The following is a 15,598-nucleotide window of genomic DNA, read 5'->3' as shown; positions in this document are numbered from 1 at the left end:
TTTGCAGTGCAGCCAAACAGGAGATTAATAGCAAGCTAGGACAAAAATGCTGTAACCATAACTGATAAAAAGTACTGGAAATAGCCTGTACACAAACACCACACCTGCCCAAGGAATGCAACTTTACCTTCAATCATTCAGTGAACGAAAACTACGTGAGGCCACACCAGAACTTTACGTATTTACACTTTACAATGAACCACTACTACCTTGGGTTGTTTTTTGGTTGTTTTTTTTTTAAGGAAAACAAACAAACAAACAAGCCAAAACATTTCAGCCACTTCAGAGCGCAAACTGTTCAGGCTTTACCAACATACTGGTACCAAAGCTTTGGTCCTGATCCCACTCAAGTCAACACAGTACACCCACTGCCTGTAGTTCAAGCGTCAGTCTTAAATCATCAGTTTCAGGTAAAACTTAAATCACTAGTTTAGGCTACTCTGCATGAAGTAAAACAGAATAAACCCAATTTGTTTACTTCTCACACCATCACCTAAAAACACTGCTGCTTTGCATTATTTACTGGTACTAGAAACAGGGGATGTCAAATAACGGCTGCAAGGAGCGGCAGACCCCTGCCCAGCTGCAAGAGCCCGCACCCCTTTCGCCCAAGGAAGGGCTTTCTCTGCACAACCACCTTTCCTCCACCACTTTGCCACACTATTTAACACAGACCGTCCCTCCTGAAAATAGCCTAGAAACTAGGAAAGGCATTTAATGAAAAAGGGAGGGGGGTCTTTGTGGCACACAGTTGTTAACCAACAGCCTTTCCTTTGCTTCCATGAAATTACAACCTGCCTCCACCCCACTATGGTTCTCACAAGTCACGCTGGTAGTATAACTTCTATTTCATGACAAGGCAGCAATTATACTGAGGAAAAACACCTCTTTTTCAATAAAAGAGGAGAATAATGATTATTTATCATTGACTGCAGAGTGACAGCACATCAGTCCTTTTAAAAGATTAGCCTCAGGCATATTTTTACTGAAAAATTACAAGTACCAACGTACATTCAAAGTCATGCTGACCTGTGGCATTGAAACAACTGACACAAGCACAGTTTCAGACTAACTTTCTTTTTCTAACTTTAGACAAGTATTTGTCCTACCTTACCGTGCTGCTTTAAAAAAGATCAACAACATTCTTCCCCATTCCCAAAACCTTGGTTAACTGTGTTCCCTGGCAAATGAAAATATCCACCTGCGCTGCAGAAAGAAACCAGCTGGGAGCAGACAGACAGACACCACTACCTGGATGTGGTTTAGGGGCTATTTTCACACTGAAAAGTAGACACGACATAGGTTTTGTCATTAGATAAAACGCTGCAACAAAACCAAGTTTTTTGCTTTGCATTATCTACCTCGAGAGTCTCAAAAAGATGTATAGCTTACAAGCTCAGGTGGCTCTGAACTGGTCTGCCTCTTCCTCAAAGAGGAAAACCTCTGCTGACTCCGCACTGAAAACCTTCGGAAGGACTCTCTGCTCCGGGATGCAAAGTGCCTGAAGGAGGAGGTCCGCTTGAAGGGAGTCCTGCTTCCACCTTCCCCGCTAGTCCGCTCATGAGCAACCGCAGTAGTGACTAAATTTAGTGCTTCCTGTAAGGATCTCCGCACTGTACCCATCCACTGGGTCATGTGAGTTTGTGCCACTGTCAGTTTGTCTCCAAGGTAATCCATTTTTCCAGCAGAGATGAGAAATCAATATTCAGTTGCAATTACTGTAAAATATATTCTCCTTAACAGCCCTGATTGTATTTCGCAAAAAAGACTCCACTTACAAAATATTTTCAGGTAAGGTATATAGCACTACACTATAACCACCATAATATTTCTATACTTAAATAACAAAAGATATGTGAGGTTGAAGACTGGTATTTGTCAAGTAGGAAAAAATAAAAGACTCTTCCTACTTACAATCAGATTTCCAGAGTTCCATCAAAATATGTTTAATTCAGCCATGTTAAACAGAGAAATCAAGGTTTAAATCCTGACACAGTCCCTCGAAATTAGTCCATTTACAAGCACAGAATTAGTCCCTTATTGTCTCATTTCAGAGCTGTAAAAGCAACTCCCTTTTTAAGCCAAGTTTTTGTTTTGCTGGAAATATCAGAAGGATAAAAAAAATTGTATTATTCTGGCTTGGCAGCTTTTCAGGTAACAGCACATTAAACAAAGTTCTGGTGCTTCTATACAATCCATTTAGCAGCAAAATGATTAGATCTTCTGAACAATAAATCCAAATTATTTTCCTCCCCAAAAAACTCTGCAGGAAGGTATCAGCATCGGCAGAATGCCCTCCTCACCAGTCTTCCCATCTTCAGGACCACTCTCAAGATTTTCACTTCCAGAAATGCAGATCACAGGCTCAGGAGGCACAGTGAGGCTGAAGGGGAACCGTGTCAAGCCTGCTGCCTTCAAGACCGGACTTGCTGGCTCCACAATGCCTGCCAAAAGCTCTTCTGAATGACATCAGCTCCTCTGCTTCAAGGGGGGCTTCATAACAGAGGAATGTAGCTGGGAATGGTAGAACGCTGTACCAGCAGCCAGCATCGAGACTTTCCCCACGCCTATTAAAGTCGCTGCACACACCAGCTCCTCTCCCACAACCTGGGGATGCACTCCGAGGAAGCTGTTGGATATCACAGCTGTTCGCAAGCCCGTCTCTGTCTCCCAAGCAAGGTTTGCAGTGCTCTGGGCGATCCCCGAATCAGGCGCAAGAGGTTACAAGCAGGCGAAAGCTGCCGCTGCCTCTGGTATCCCATTCCCTCCTCCCTGTCCCTGCCTTGCCTCTTCTCTGGAGCGGGAACAATGAGCTAGGTGGAACAGCCGCAGAGGTCTGCCTAAGGAAGGATCTGGGCTGGGCTTTATTATAGTACAGGCAGGGTTACCATGGCGACCACAGGGAACAGCATCTGCTTGCTGCCTAAGCAGGCAGGAGTTGCACAGATCTATTGGAATGATTCATAGTTTGCATATGTCACATGTACTTACTGATGTTAACCCTTCCTTGGGAAAGCACGAGCCACACCTCTGCTAGGGAATGTTTCACACCAACATCGAAAGGCTTCCCAGTCCTTCGGGGCAGGCTGGGAGGACGCCCACACCTCATTCCTGTTGCTTATGGGGTGCTCAGGCAGCGCCACCATCTAGAACTGTTCTATTACGTGATTTACAAACTCAAACAAGGTACTTCCAAGTTACAGACTACATCACAGTGCAAGGTAATGATTAAGCTAGAAGCTCCAAACAAAGCTGAACAGGTCTGACCGTTTGAAGCAGACCTGCCCCCCGCAGCTTTCACACACTGCTAACTTGTGTAAGCCAGGGCTCGCTGTCATTCCCCCACTCTGCTCCCTCCCCAGCAGCTGGGAGACCACAGTGTCAGTACTGCCACTGCAAACCTGACGCTGGTGGAGTACCGAGAGGACTCCACCGATAAAAGCACTGAACAGTCAGATAGCAGTGGTCAGGGAATTTCTGGGAACAGCCCATTTGGGAAGACACAGAGTGAAAACCCAAGGTTTTAAAATCAATAAGCATAAGTAGGTGTCCAAACTCAAGACCTGACTAGCTCAGAACTGAGGGACAAGAGAGATATAGGTGTGAAGGTAAGAAAGGCATGTTGAAAGCTACTCATTTTTTTGTTTATTCAAAGGTTTTTGTGTTGCTGTTGCTTAATTTGCCATACAAAATACAATGTCTTGCATCATCCTCTCCTCCTCTAAACCATTCAGGAAAAGATTTAATGGAATGAGTGACTTCTAGATAACATTTATCTAGAAATAGATAGTAAAGTTTTGTTGTATCAGAAATGCTACTTACAAATATGCATAAAAGCATAAGATGTTCTGAGGAAATGGGGTGCCTTGCCTTTTAAGAGTTGAACTCCACCAACCTGTAACTCATCTCCAAAAGAACTCTGGTGACATAATGCAGTATTCCATATCTTATTCTTAATTTGAGTATTTTATATTTGTTTTGAACATTCTTAAATCAGCAGTCTAACAAAAACCGTCAGTGTTAAAAGGAAATCCAATCAACAGAGAAAAATCTTTTTTCCTCACACAGCTTTTCTTTTAAAAAGCTACAGAGTTGTTTTTGCACTGAAAGAGATACTTCTGATCCGATGCCCCAAGAGCTGGGTGTTTCATACATTTTTGAAGAAATAGAAAAAAATTATATTTATTCTGACAGTTATGATAATGCTTCATGAACAATGGACATCCTGCATCCAAGGATGAAATTTAAGACTTACTACACATTTTTATGCTGTTTAATCTAAGCTCTGTATTTCAAACATCACTGGATTTGCAAGCGCAGCTCTGTGCTTGCTGCAGTACAGGGATTCTTCACAAGGCACTTTGCTATTTTGGGGGGCTACAGAATCAGACAGAGCCTGAAACCATCTGAAATAGCAATCGCGTTGCTCTGGGCTGTAGCTGCCATGCAAGTTAGTCAGCAGTCCCTTCACCTAAACAGGACGGGCAGAGCAGAACTGAAATATAACCAACCTTCTGGTATATCGCCTATCACAAAAAGGGAGGAGACGCAGGACCAGATTCAACTCAAGATCCACAGAAGGCAGCTTTCTTAAAGCTTGCTGCAGGAACTTCTCACACATGTACGCGCCTTGAATGATCTGGAAATTCCCTAGGGAATATATTTCCTTTTTTATTAGACTTCCCCTGAAAAAAGATGTTATGCCCAATTTACCATTTTCATCCGTAGATGATCGTAAAACTGCTGATTTGAGTCTATCTGCAATACTAAATTTAGTGTCTTCTGGCTACCACATGAGCATACTGCTATGCATTCAAGTAGACTCAGCATCTGAATTATTGCTTACATTTACACTTCAATTAGCATCGTGGCAAAATGTTTTAGAAGATAACCAGATGCACTTTCACCACCAAATTCCAATGGTTGAAGATTTTTCCACCCCTTCATCTGAAACGCAGTAAGTGACTACATGTTCTCCTGCTTGAGCTCCATACCAAAACTGGCTGAGTTCAGCAGCTGCCAGGAGACTGACAGACTAGGCAGTCAAACTTAAGTTTCCTCAGAAAATCCATCTAAAAATAACTGAGATCTGAACAAAATGGATTAAGTTAAGAAAATTTGTAGGAATGTTGCTTTATTAAAATGCATTTGCAGAGCAATTACAAAGAAGAAACTTCCTCAAAAATACCCCTCACTGGATACTGCAAGAACTGGATAGATTATTTCACAATTTTATCTTTTTATTTTTGCCCCTCCCCATCAAAAGCTGAATATGCTGACCTGTGTGGAGTGTGTATGGGTGGGTGGGGTGGGGTGGTTATTATTCTATTTTATTAAAAAGGACTGGTTTTAGCTCTTGTATTCTGATAAGTAAAATAATCCACCGAAACCTCAGAGGACGCCATTACATCAGCAAGCAAAGCTGGAGAACACTTGAAAAGTCTGAAGGATGGAGTTTTCAAAAGCTGTAAGAAACTAAGTAGCAAATCACATTTGGGGCTTTTCTGATTCAAATGCGATTTCACCTGTATGAAAAACATAAGCCACTATTAAAAATAATTTTAGAAGACGTAAATCAACTTCACAATAGATTAAGGACTATATTAGTCATAGAAGAGTACCAGTTTCAAAGAGCAAGAGCACGCTGCCACAGACAATCCTGCCTGTGGGCATGCACACAATAGACCAAGAAAGCCTGGGCTCCCTGGGGAGCACACAAACTTGTTCTCTTCATTTCTTTTCTAAGGCTCCCCAGAATATGATGCTCTGTAGCACTCCACACAAACCTCCCAGCTGGTGAAAGCTTACAACTGTATTTTCATTAAATAACAGCATGTGGGTTGTTATACATGGGCATGGGCTCTATTTACTTCTCTGGTGAATCCACATACCTTTTTATAACCAACAGCCTACAGAACGTAGCTCAAACCATACAGATGTTCTATAATTGTCTCCCAGCCACTTCAGGCCAGCAGCCTTTCTGGCTGAGTAAGGGTTTGTTTCTAAACAAGAACAGCACAAGACAATCATCTGTCCTTGAAAAATACTGGTGGTTATCTCACACTGCAGCCACTCTGGATCTGTGAAGGGTCTGCAGTTTGAGAAAACAGCGCGCACACTGCTAACCAGTACTGCATGACTAATTACCACAGTAGCAAATGGGACCTTGTTATTTAAACATTGCTGGATACTTTTATTATTAACATCTATTCCACCTACCACTGCAAAATGCAACTCCGCACAATGAAGTAGCAATCCCTATTTTTTCCCTCATTCAGTAGAAAACATTCTATCGTTACATTATATTTTCCCAAAACTTCTTTCAACTCATTTTGAGCTTTAACTGTTCTCAAATGCATATAATTATGCTAACAACTAGATAGTATTGGAAGGTCAAATTAAAAACAGGCCTGCATGTAGTACAGCACATAATTCACACACCATGAGAGGCAGGTGGAACTTGCAACACAGCCTCATGATGATAATAAGCGCGTGACCCGTGGGCCCACAGGGTCTGCAGCGATGACTGGGTCCCCCACCACGACCTCCCTTCTGGCAGCACTGGTATGCACAGAACCAGGAAGGCAATTCAGCTGAAGACCTCAGGACACTGGGGATTAGTTTTCACCCAGACGGGATCCCTGAATGATCCCTTGTCAGCGAAGCAGATGTGACAGAAGGATGGGCAACATCAGTTTAAACTAAATGTGAAAACAGTCTCTGCTTTTCCCTTTGGGGACCCCCAGTCAGAAACCCATTGTCCCACTGCTTACTTGCCTCACGCCCCATCACTCCACTTAAGTTAGCAATTAGTAATAATTCATGCATTTCTTAAGTGTTTTCCACGAGTCATCATCCCATGTACAAACAAACAACATGACCACATACTTGCAAAGATCATGACAGCTTCAATTCTATCTCGGGCCTTAGTTTGTCCATCTCAATTACGCTCAGTCTTCAGCGACCAGAGGAGCAAAGCCTGCCCTTGTAAGGCTGTTCTGGTCTTGCATTCCACACCGACTCTCTTTCCATTTTATTAGTAAGAGAACTTAATTTAACCTGTTGTGTTTGACATGACAGACTATTTAAAGACACAGCACTGTGCTGAGCTTAGCTGCACGGCTCCAGACTCAATTACTCCTCGGGTTCCTCAGACACTACAGAACAGCTTAAGTTTTGTACATGCTTCTTATTTTTGCCTTAGTATTCTCTATTTTGCCACCCGAACTGTCATGTTCAAAGGACTAGCAAGCATTCCTAATTACAGGCTGAATTTCTTACTTGTCACATCCCATAACAAATGTTTTTACCACGACACCTCCAAATTCTCAGTTAAAATAAAGCAATGCTTCAGTACTCAGTCATCTGAAATGCCAAGCAATATTCTAAAGGCTTCCCAACGATCTACCAGTTCACAGCAGTCCTGCTTCCCCTACAAAGGGTTTCCCAGTAGCCACACTGCCCCAGCCACTCAGCAGGGCCCTGGCCACGCATCTGGTAGAGAATTAAAAGCCTAACAGCTGGAGCAAAGGTTCTGGTTTTTTGCTTTCCTGCCAAACCAAGACCAACTGAACTGCTTTAAAACAGTCTTAACTTGGGAAAACACAATCTGATAAGAGCTTGGGCAGATATAACATGTTTTGCTTTCCACATACAAAGAACAAAACTGTGTATCAAGCTGGTTTCCTTAAAATGCTCCTATCTTCTTGCCAGCTCACACGCCCCCTTTTTTTTCAAAATGACTTGCTATTACACAAACAAAACCAGATCCCCTGGGTACATTTTGTAGAATACCTGGATTTGGGGAAATCCAAAAAACGCACAAGTTTCAATCAGGTTCTCAGATTTATGGGTAAAAGCTATCTAAGTTTGTCTGCCAGGTTAAATCTCACTTCACCAGGAAGAAGTCGGACATACAGAATTAAAAGGTACTTTCTCCATTACTGCCAGTGAGCTGTCACTGCTGTTCTCATAGAACAGTCTTTCTGCACAAAGTCTTTAATTTTGTCCTTTGTTCATAGCACATAACGATCTTTTTCATTTAAGCTAAAAAAAAAAAAATACAGAGCTTAAGTTAAACAAAAGTCTAACATTTAGGTCTATAAACAAAGGACTGGAACTGTTCAGGCTGCTGCACTTGCTTGTACTCAGCCGAGTTAAAACCTGGCATAATTTCAAAACCATAACAAGGTGCATGGGTGCAGAAGATGGCTGTGACATACATCATCTAGGGGAAACAAACAAATCCCTTGGCCCAATCAAGAGCTGTTCTGCGAGAGGAGAAAGAGGTGATACGATTCACACCGCACCATCCTTCTCTAGCTCTAAGCCAGCAGTCCAGCTAATGATCTGCAGCCGCCTAGGCACCTCATCTACAGCTCAGCATCCTTCGGACTCACACCTTCCCCACATGCCTCCGATACATTGGGTAGCTGTGACACAGGTGCTCAGCACACCCATACTGGAAGAAGTTTATGACACGGGCCCCAACAAAACCAACACTGCTGCACAGGTACTCTGAAGACAACAAAAACCTTGCTTCTGCTTTGATTTTTTTACGCAGTATCACATACACCACCACAAAATAACTGACATGACAGGGACTCTAAGCAAATCATTGAGGTAAGTTTGCTTCTTACTCCATACTTTTCCCATTTGCTGTACCCAGCTTTCCCATGCCCCAGGTTCAAGATTCCCCATGAAACTTAACTCAACCAAAGATGAAAGGGCATGGTGGTTTTTCTGTTTTGGTTTGGGTTTTTTCTCTTTCATGGTCGTTTGATAATACAATTCGTACAGATGCCTAGACTGTTCCACCTGCCACAGTCCCATAAGGACTCTATGGTCAAAAGGGGGGCGGGGGGGAGGGCAACAACACGCATGACACGATGGGAGGGAGCAAAGAGTCAGATGGATGAGTGTTTTAGCACAAGGACTTTGTACAGTGAAATCTCTTTTGTAACCTGACACACTGGGCATCTCAATATTTACTGGAAGTAAACTAAGGTCATGTATACAGTTTTAATTTATGCTTCTTCAGAATTTAAGACAACTTGCAAAGAACTCGGTATTAAAGGTGTTCCCCTTGTACATACAGCCAACTACAAAAGAGACTGAAATTTCATTTCCAGAATTTTTTTTTATACTAGATTATTTTAAAAGCCTGCAAAGGCCTCACAAACTGTGAGCAAGGACAGACGGCAGTAACAACAGGTTCTGGATCAATGCTTGGAAAGTTTACACAGGCACACGTTAATACAAGGTATTTTTAAAGAAAGGTGCTAAAGCACTTCATAAAGTCCATGTACATAGCCATCATAATGCCATCAATGTAGTCCATGGCTACGTTTAAAATCTTTATTTTAAAGAGAGGTAATAACCTCAGAATTACACTGATTTCTTAAATGCATTTCAAAGGTGGGAAACAATTACATTTAAAATTCAGTGCCAGTGGCTTTAGAGACAAATACTTTTAATGTATTCCTCCAGACTGAAAAGCAAAATGAAGTTTCTTAATAATTATTCACTGTAACTGCAAAAATGCCTATGTAATAAAACGGTCTTTGCAGTTTGCTTCTGAAATCTGAGTCTCATCTGATCTGGAACAGGACACAAGAATTCTTTATTTATCATCCAGTCAAATTTGCTTCAGGACAACCTTCGCTAAGGAATTTATTTGTGTCCCCTTGAAGACATCACATTCCCCAAGTACACAAGTGTCCACACAGACCATGTCACATTATGACAAACGATCACCATGGTGTCATCTCCTACCCTGCAGTGTAACAGAAGGGTGGCAGTGCAAGCTCGAGAAGACTGAATTATGACAGCCAGCCGTTGAAAACAGAAATGATATCACGCGCATGCTGCCGCTTCCTTATTCCACAACTACCTTATTCTTGAAGTTCAGCCATGGTATTACTGCTTTTATTTGATAAATAACAGAGCTGCACTTGGCTGCCATCATGTTATCCTGCCTACTCCAGCTGGAACGTCCAGAGTAAGGAGAAAATGATGATTCACAACAGCCCAAGTCCCAGACACGGAAGGATAGGGGAAGGCTTTACTCGCTGCCTTGCTGTGTGCTAATGTGACAATCCTCTCAAAGCACAAAAATTATAAAAATAACCATGTTTTATGGCAAGCACAACAGAGTCCCCTCATACAGGGACAGAAAAGCAACAAGAACATTCCCTGCCACAGAAAGTGACTTCAGGGAGGAAACTAGCAGCATCCCAGCAGACCGATGGCACAGGTTTTGCCACTTCCCTAGTACAAATGAATATACTCTGCCAAGGTTCCACAACCAATCAAATAGCTCAGTCACCGCACATACCTTCTTGAATATTAGCTAAGAGAGGACAATAAAAAGGAACAAAGAAAGAAAAAACAAGAGAAACACATCCTTTCTCCAGGTCTTGTACAGAAACAGACTTGGTTAGACCACAGGGAAGACCAAAAGGCAGTGAAATAAAAAAAAAAAAAAAAAGTGAAAGAAGCAGCAAACCCCCACATTTCCTATGTACACTGCCATCTTGCAGCATCAGTGGAACATCCCTGGCCAGGCAGAGGAACAGGTATGAGCCATTCCCAGATCAGCGTGCAAAGGGATATAGCGGGGACACCGTTCCTTGGGCTTGGCACTGGCTGAGCACTGCTGACAAGTGGAGCCAAGCTCAGGGCTGATAAAAACAGCTGACATTAGGCAGGGCCTCCTTCCTCACCCACAGTCCAAGTCCTCTCCCCTCTGTCCCCCATTGCAGAACAGGAGTTTTGTTTCCAAAGGTCTCTGCAAGCAGCCTATCGCCTGTCTGGGCAGCAGGAAGAAAAATTTTTTTCAACCTATTTTGTATGATTTGTCTTGACTGCGGGCTTTTCAACCTTCCCACTCTGTATATGTTTATCTGCAGTAAGAATTACTTTGAGTTAGAAGCAGGAAAACAAGCAGACCACCACATCTGGTGCTCAGGAGGTAAGGGTTAAAATGGCCAGCTCTGAAGAGAGCTAGAGGACTGGAAAGCAAGTACGGGGGACATCCTTAACGCTGTAACCCAGCAAGGTGGCAGGAGGATTGAAGGAGCAAATGTCTCATACCTACCTAGTGGTAATTTATTAAAGCTGAAGCTTATGCTTGAACATGGATCCCTGTCTCACCCACATCATCTGACAAAAAATATTCTCTGGGGCACACAATGAGAGCTGTCCAACGTAACACTATGAAAACAGCAAAAAGCTGTTGAAGTGTTAGGTGGGCAACTGATTAAACTTCCATTATGCAAAGTTCCAAACCATTTTTACATATAAAAAGCTACCACTTTTAACATATTTTCTTCTTCAATCTTAAAAAAAATTAAAAATAAAAAAACCCAGAGTGACCCAATCTGATCAACAAATTTGAATCATGTAGTTAAGACATCCTTGCACTTCAAACGAGACAAGAAAAAGATAAGAAATTTTGCTGGGACATCACCTTTTCCCTCTCAGGCAAGAAGCACATTAGCGCACATGAAACAAAGTTTTTATCACAGAGAAACGTTTTGCAATGTTTGCTAAAGAAGGTCAGATACTGAAGGCATCTGATCTGCCTGCAAGTCCACCCCACAGCCTGACTCTTCTCGCTAGGATCACTTGGTCCCCAGCCACCACACCCCCTCCTCTGCCCACTTCTGCAAGCTCCAATCCACATCCCCTGTCTCACCTACCACGACCCTTCCCGACATGTTTCATGATACCATGTGGCTTATATCCACTCCTCGATTATCAGCCTTTGAGGGTAGATTTGTCTTTGCATAAGATCTGTAACATTCATTTACATTGTAACAACAAAAAACCAACCACAAAATTGCACCACTATCACCTCAGTAAAGTAAAATTCTGCAACTCATGGTCTCATTTAAGGAAAGTCATGTTCAAGTAAAATAATTACACTTCTTATGGATTTAAATAAAAATATATAACAGAAGGGGAAAGAACAGGGGAAAGCAGAGGCACAGAGTAAGTTGTACAAAGTTCTAAACGCACTTGAAAGCTGCGCTTTCCTCTGAATTAACCAATATTAGAGAAACCAGGTAAGAAGAAAAAATAATTTGATTTGCATTCCTTGTTTTCCTTCCAGAACTACACTTGTGATAAAATAAAGCATTAATAAATTTCCATGGCTCAGCACTCTACATACTTTATTTATACCTGCCAAAATAATTTTATCATTCTACTACCATGGACACCCTTGACAGGATCAGTGAAAAACTGTTTTCCCATTTCATTTGTAATCCCAGCAGAAAGTCAACCATCCTTTTCTCCATACAAAATTTGGTGCACTTTTACAGCAGTATGTAATTATTTCAAGATTAATAAAAATCTGTAAACAAAGGTAATTGTGAAATATATTACTTTTAATGTACATTTTTAAACAATTTATGTTTAAATGCAATTACCAGTAATAATTTTAACAACTAGAGTGCCAAAACAGTTTTCTGGAAAATGTTAATTCTTTTGTCCCCCAAACTGTGTTTATATTGAACTTCAGAAAGGTTCAAAATAGTTAAACATCCTGAACATGCATAGGTTTTGTACCTTGAATTGTTTCAGTATAAAACAAAGTTATCAGTGTTAAAGCTGAGGGAACACACTAAAAATATAAGTTGTTTGAAAGCACACGTACATAATCATTCAGCACTTCCCTTCCACCTCAATGGAAGAGGAAAAACTGAAAAACAAAGGAGAAACAGGAAATTCCTACAGTACAAAGATACTGGAAGGTACTAAAAACATTTTCTTTACATTTGTTTACGTCAAAAGGATCAAGCCAAGCAAAAGACAGATAATTACGGATTTTTCCATTTATACAAATAAAAATCCACCACGAGGAAAGGTTTTTGTTGATAAACATTACCATACAAATACTAGATAACCCCTCCAATGTGGGTTGAAAATTACAAACAAATTAGCTACAAGCTTAGCAATAAGCTATGCATTAGCTTTTGTATCACCTAAGGAAAGATGCTATGGAAAACCAGGAGCTGTCTTACAGTAGAGGAGATATCTAATGTCAACAAGAAACACAATATGAAACTTATCTGTAAGAAAAGGGAGCTATTTGCACAGTGAAATGAAAATATGAGCATGTAAATAAATACAAAGCAGGGTGAACACCACATGCTCCCTGCAAACATGCCCAATTTTCTCAGGAGCAGTTCTGTTGTTTTGATCGACTACGTGATCTCAACATTGCCAGTGATTCCATTTTCCCCCAAGGTCCCAATCTTTGGTTCAGGAATCTTCCCAGTGTGCCAGGCAGCCATAGGGCAAAAGCTTCAGCCTGCAAAAGATCCCCTGGCACCAGGGAGGCCAACGCAAGCAGTGCCACAGCCAGGGCTCTTACATTATTAAGTCCAACATAGGAACAGTTAATTCTCTGTCGCTGAACTCAACAGACTCTCACATGTTAAGCACAGGTAACTGTGAAACATCTGTAACAGAGACTTCCTGAGGACGGAATGTGGCCTAAAATACCTCCAACTGCTAAACCTTTCTCACAGGGCAAAGACACCAAGCGAAACAAAAGAAAAAAAAGTATGGGAACATGCCACTTCTGCTCAAAAAAGTAACGGCAAGATGAGAGGTTGGGAAATCTCCTGTTGCTGTAAGAGTGAGTCAAATTACGTGCAAATGAGAAAGAACAATCCCCAATATGAAGGGATATTAAACTTTGACAGATAGAAGTTTTACTGTCAATTTAGACCTCCGTATGAACAATCATCGAAATCCCTCCTCATCAACACCTGTCTGCAAAGGCATCAAAATACAACTTCAGGGATAACACCAGATTCACCAGTTTCATACCATCTCTTTCACATTTTGACATGACATTCTGATTTATCTCACTACATGCGGTCTGAGCAGTTTTGTAGCATTACAGCTCAGCCAGCATCTCACTTTTCATCAGTGGCAGTCAGCCCCAGTACGTAAGGCTGGATGGGGTCTGTCATCCCCACCCTGTAGCAGCAGGAACCCCCTTATGTGAGAAGAGCTCTTTTCTCGTGCACAGCTGAGCTTTTCGGAAGCAGGACTTGGCCCACACACATTACATTTACTAAGCAGGTTCTAGCGGTTGGAAAATGTTTCCTCAAAACTCACAAGTTTTGGTGTTGATTGGTAACACTATACCTAAAGTCAGGGTCCATTTCAGTGTGCTCCCATTCAGAACACAGCAAACACAGGCAGGCCAGTTTCAAGAAGTGACAGACTACGTGCTGTACTGGGGAACAGTACGTCCTCTGAAGAGTCAGATTTGGTCCAAAGCATGCTGCTCTCTTACATCAGTCGATAAATGCCAAGTTTACTATTTCTCAGATAGCGCATTTCTATCATCCTTTTCAAAGGGATAAAATACAGAACTTTTTATTACCATCCCCCTGGAGAAATTTGGTAGTATTTCTCCTTCTCACAGAGGGTGCTCAGGTAATCTCCAGCTACTGAAGGTTCAAATATGACTTTCAAAATTCAGGAAACACTGCAAAGGGCATGCTTTTTGTTCAAGGGATTTCCTTCTTCAAAGAGTAGTAATAATAAGTTGGAAGGTAAAGGTGCATCTTAAATCATTCTAGCTGTTCTCAGCATAATCACACACTGCCTAACAACTGTCTAAACTACCTTCCCACTGCACAGCTGGGAAGCACTGAGTGGCTGATTGTTCCTTCCATTTTTTCTCCCTACAAAACACTATTCCATGCGCCTTTCATTTACATCAGCCACTTCTTGATCACTGCAAGTAGAACAAATACTAGGTATAAGGTTACACAACATCTCCTTCATCCATTTTATCTTGCAACATGCCATTTTTATGAAAAAAGCAACGGCATTTATTTGCCATTTCCATGTAACCCTGCATGCATACATGGTTCCATTATTTCTTGGGCTCTTTGCTCTTACTGCTTTGTTCTCCTTCCAGGCACAGCATGTCAGGCCCACGCCACCCAACGGGAGAAGGGCTGCACAGCCCAGCGCCACAACAAGCAGCCCAGTGCTCCCACACCTCCCAGGACACAGTTAGTGCACTGGTGGGGACCACAAGCCAGCTGATCCCATGGTTGCACCCAGCCAACACACTCTTCTGGAGCCCAGAGCAGTGGCATGGTACAAGAGTACCCCCATGATGCTGCAGAGGGCTACATCTTAAAATTGCTTATCAGGGTCAGTGTTACAGGTGTGGCCTTTGTTTACATTTTTAAGTGCATTATTTCCTGCTGGTTCTGGAACTTTGTGGAGCTAAAAGGTTGATTTGCTGAAATTCCTTCTGCGTTCTCAACTTGATTTGCTGTGTTTCCTGCCCTGAACTGTGAAATACTGCTGAACTATAGGACAAATTCAGAAGTAAACCCAGTTTCATCTGACAACTGCATTCTCCAACCCCAGCAATCAAAACTTGCCAAATATGTACTTTGGTTAGCAAATAATCTGTACTGCCTTCCTTAATGTGGCAGGTATTTATTAGCCTCAGTCATGAATCACTAAACTAAATACTGCATTTTTTCAAAGCTTCATTCAGACTTAAGATTTACCTTCAGTTACTTTTTGGGAGAAGCTTTGCACTGCAGTA

At 41.9% G+C, this 15,598-nt stretch overlaps 1 protein-coding gene across 3 annotated transcripts in view; it reads right to left on the bottom strand.

Moving 5' to 3' along the window:
• Nucleotides 1-15,598, bottom strand: part of KIAA1671 (KIAA1671 ortholog) — an 87,192-nt gene that overhangs the window by 27,145 nt on the left and 44,449 nt on the right. The window contains exon 1 of one of the 3 annotated variants that reach the window (XM_056329619.1): nucleotides 1,393-1,884. The exons of the other annotated variants lie outside the window; for them this stretch is intronic. Coding sequence (XP_056185594.1) covers nucleotides 1,393-1,677 — 285 coding nt within the window. The 5' untranslated portion in view covers nucleotides 1,678-1,884. Of the gene's footprint in view, nucleotides 1-1,392; nucleotides 1,885-15,598 lie in introns of those variants that run through there. 3 annotated transcript variants of the gene reach the window in all.

The sequence above is a fragment of the Falco biarmicus genome, chromosome 1 (assembly GCF_023638135.1).
Source record: "Falco biarmicus isolate bFalBia1 chromosome 1, bFalBia1.pri, whole genome shotgun sequence".
In the NCBI taxonomy this organism is placed as follows: Eukaryota; Metazoa; Chordata; class Aves; order Falconiformes; family Falconidae; genus Falco; species Falco biarmicus.
The sequence above is the reverse complement of the archived record's forward strand: the minus strand, read 5'-3'. Positions and strand labels throughout refer to the sequence as shown.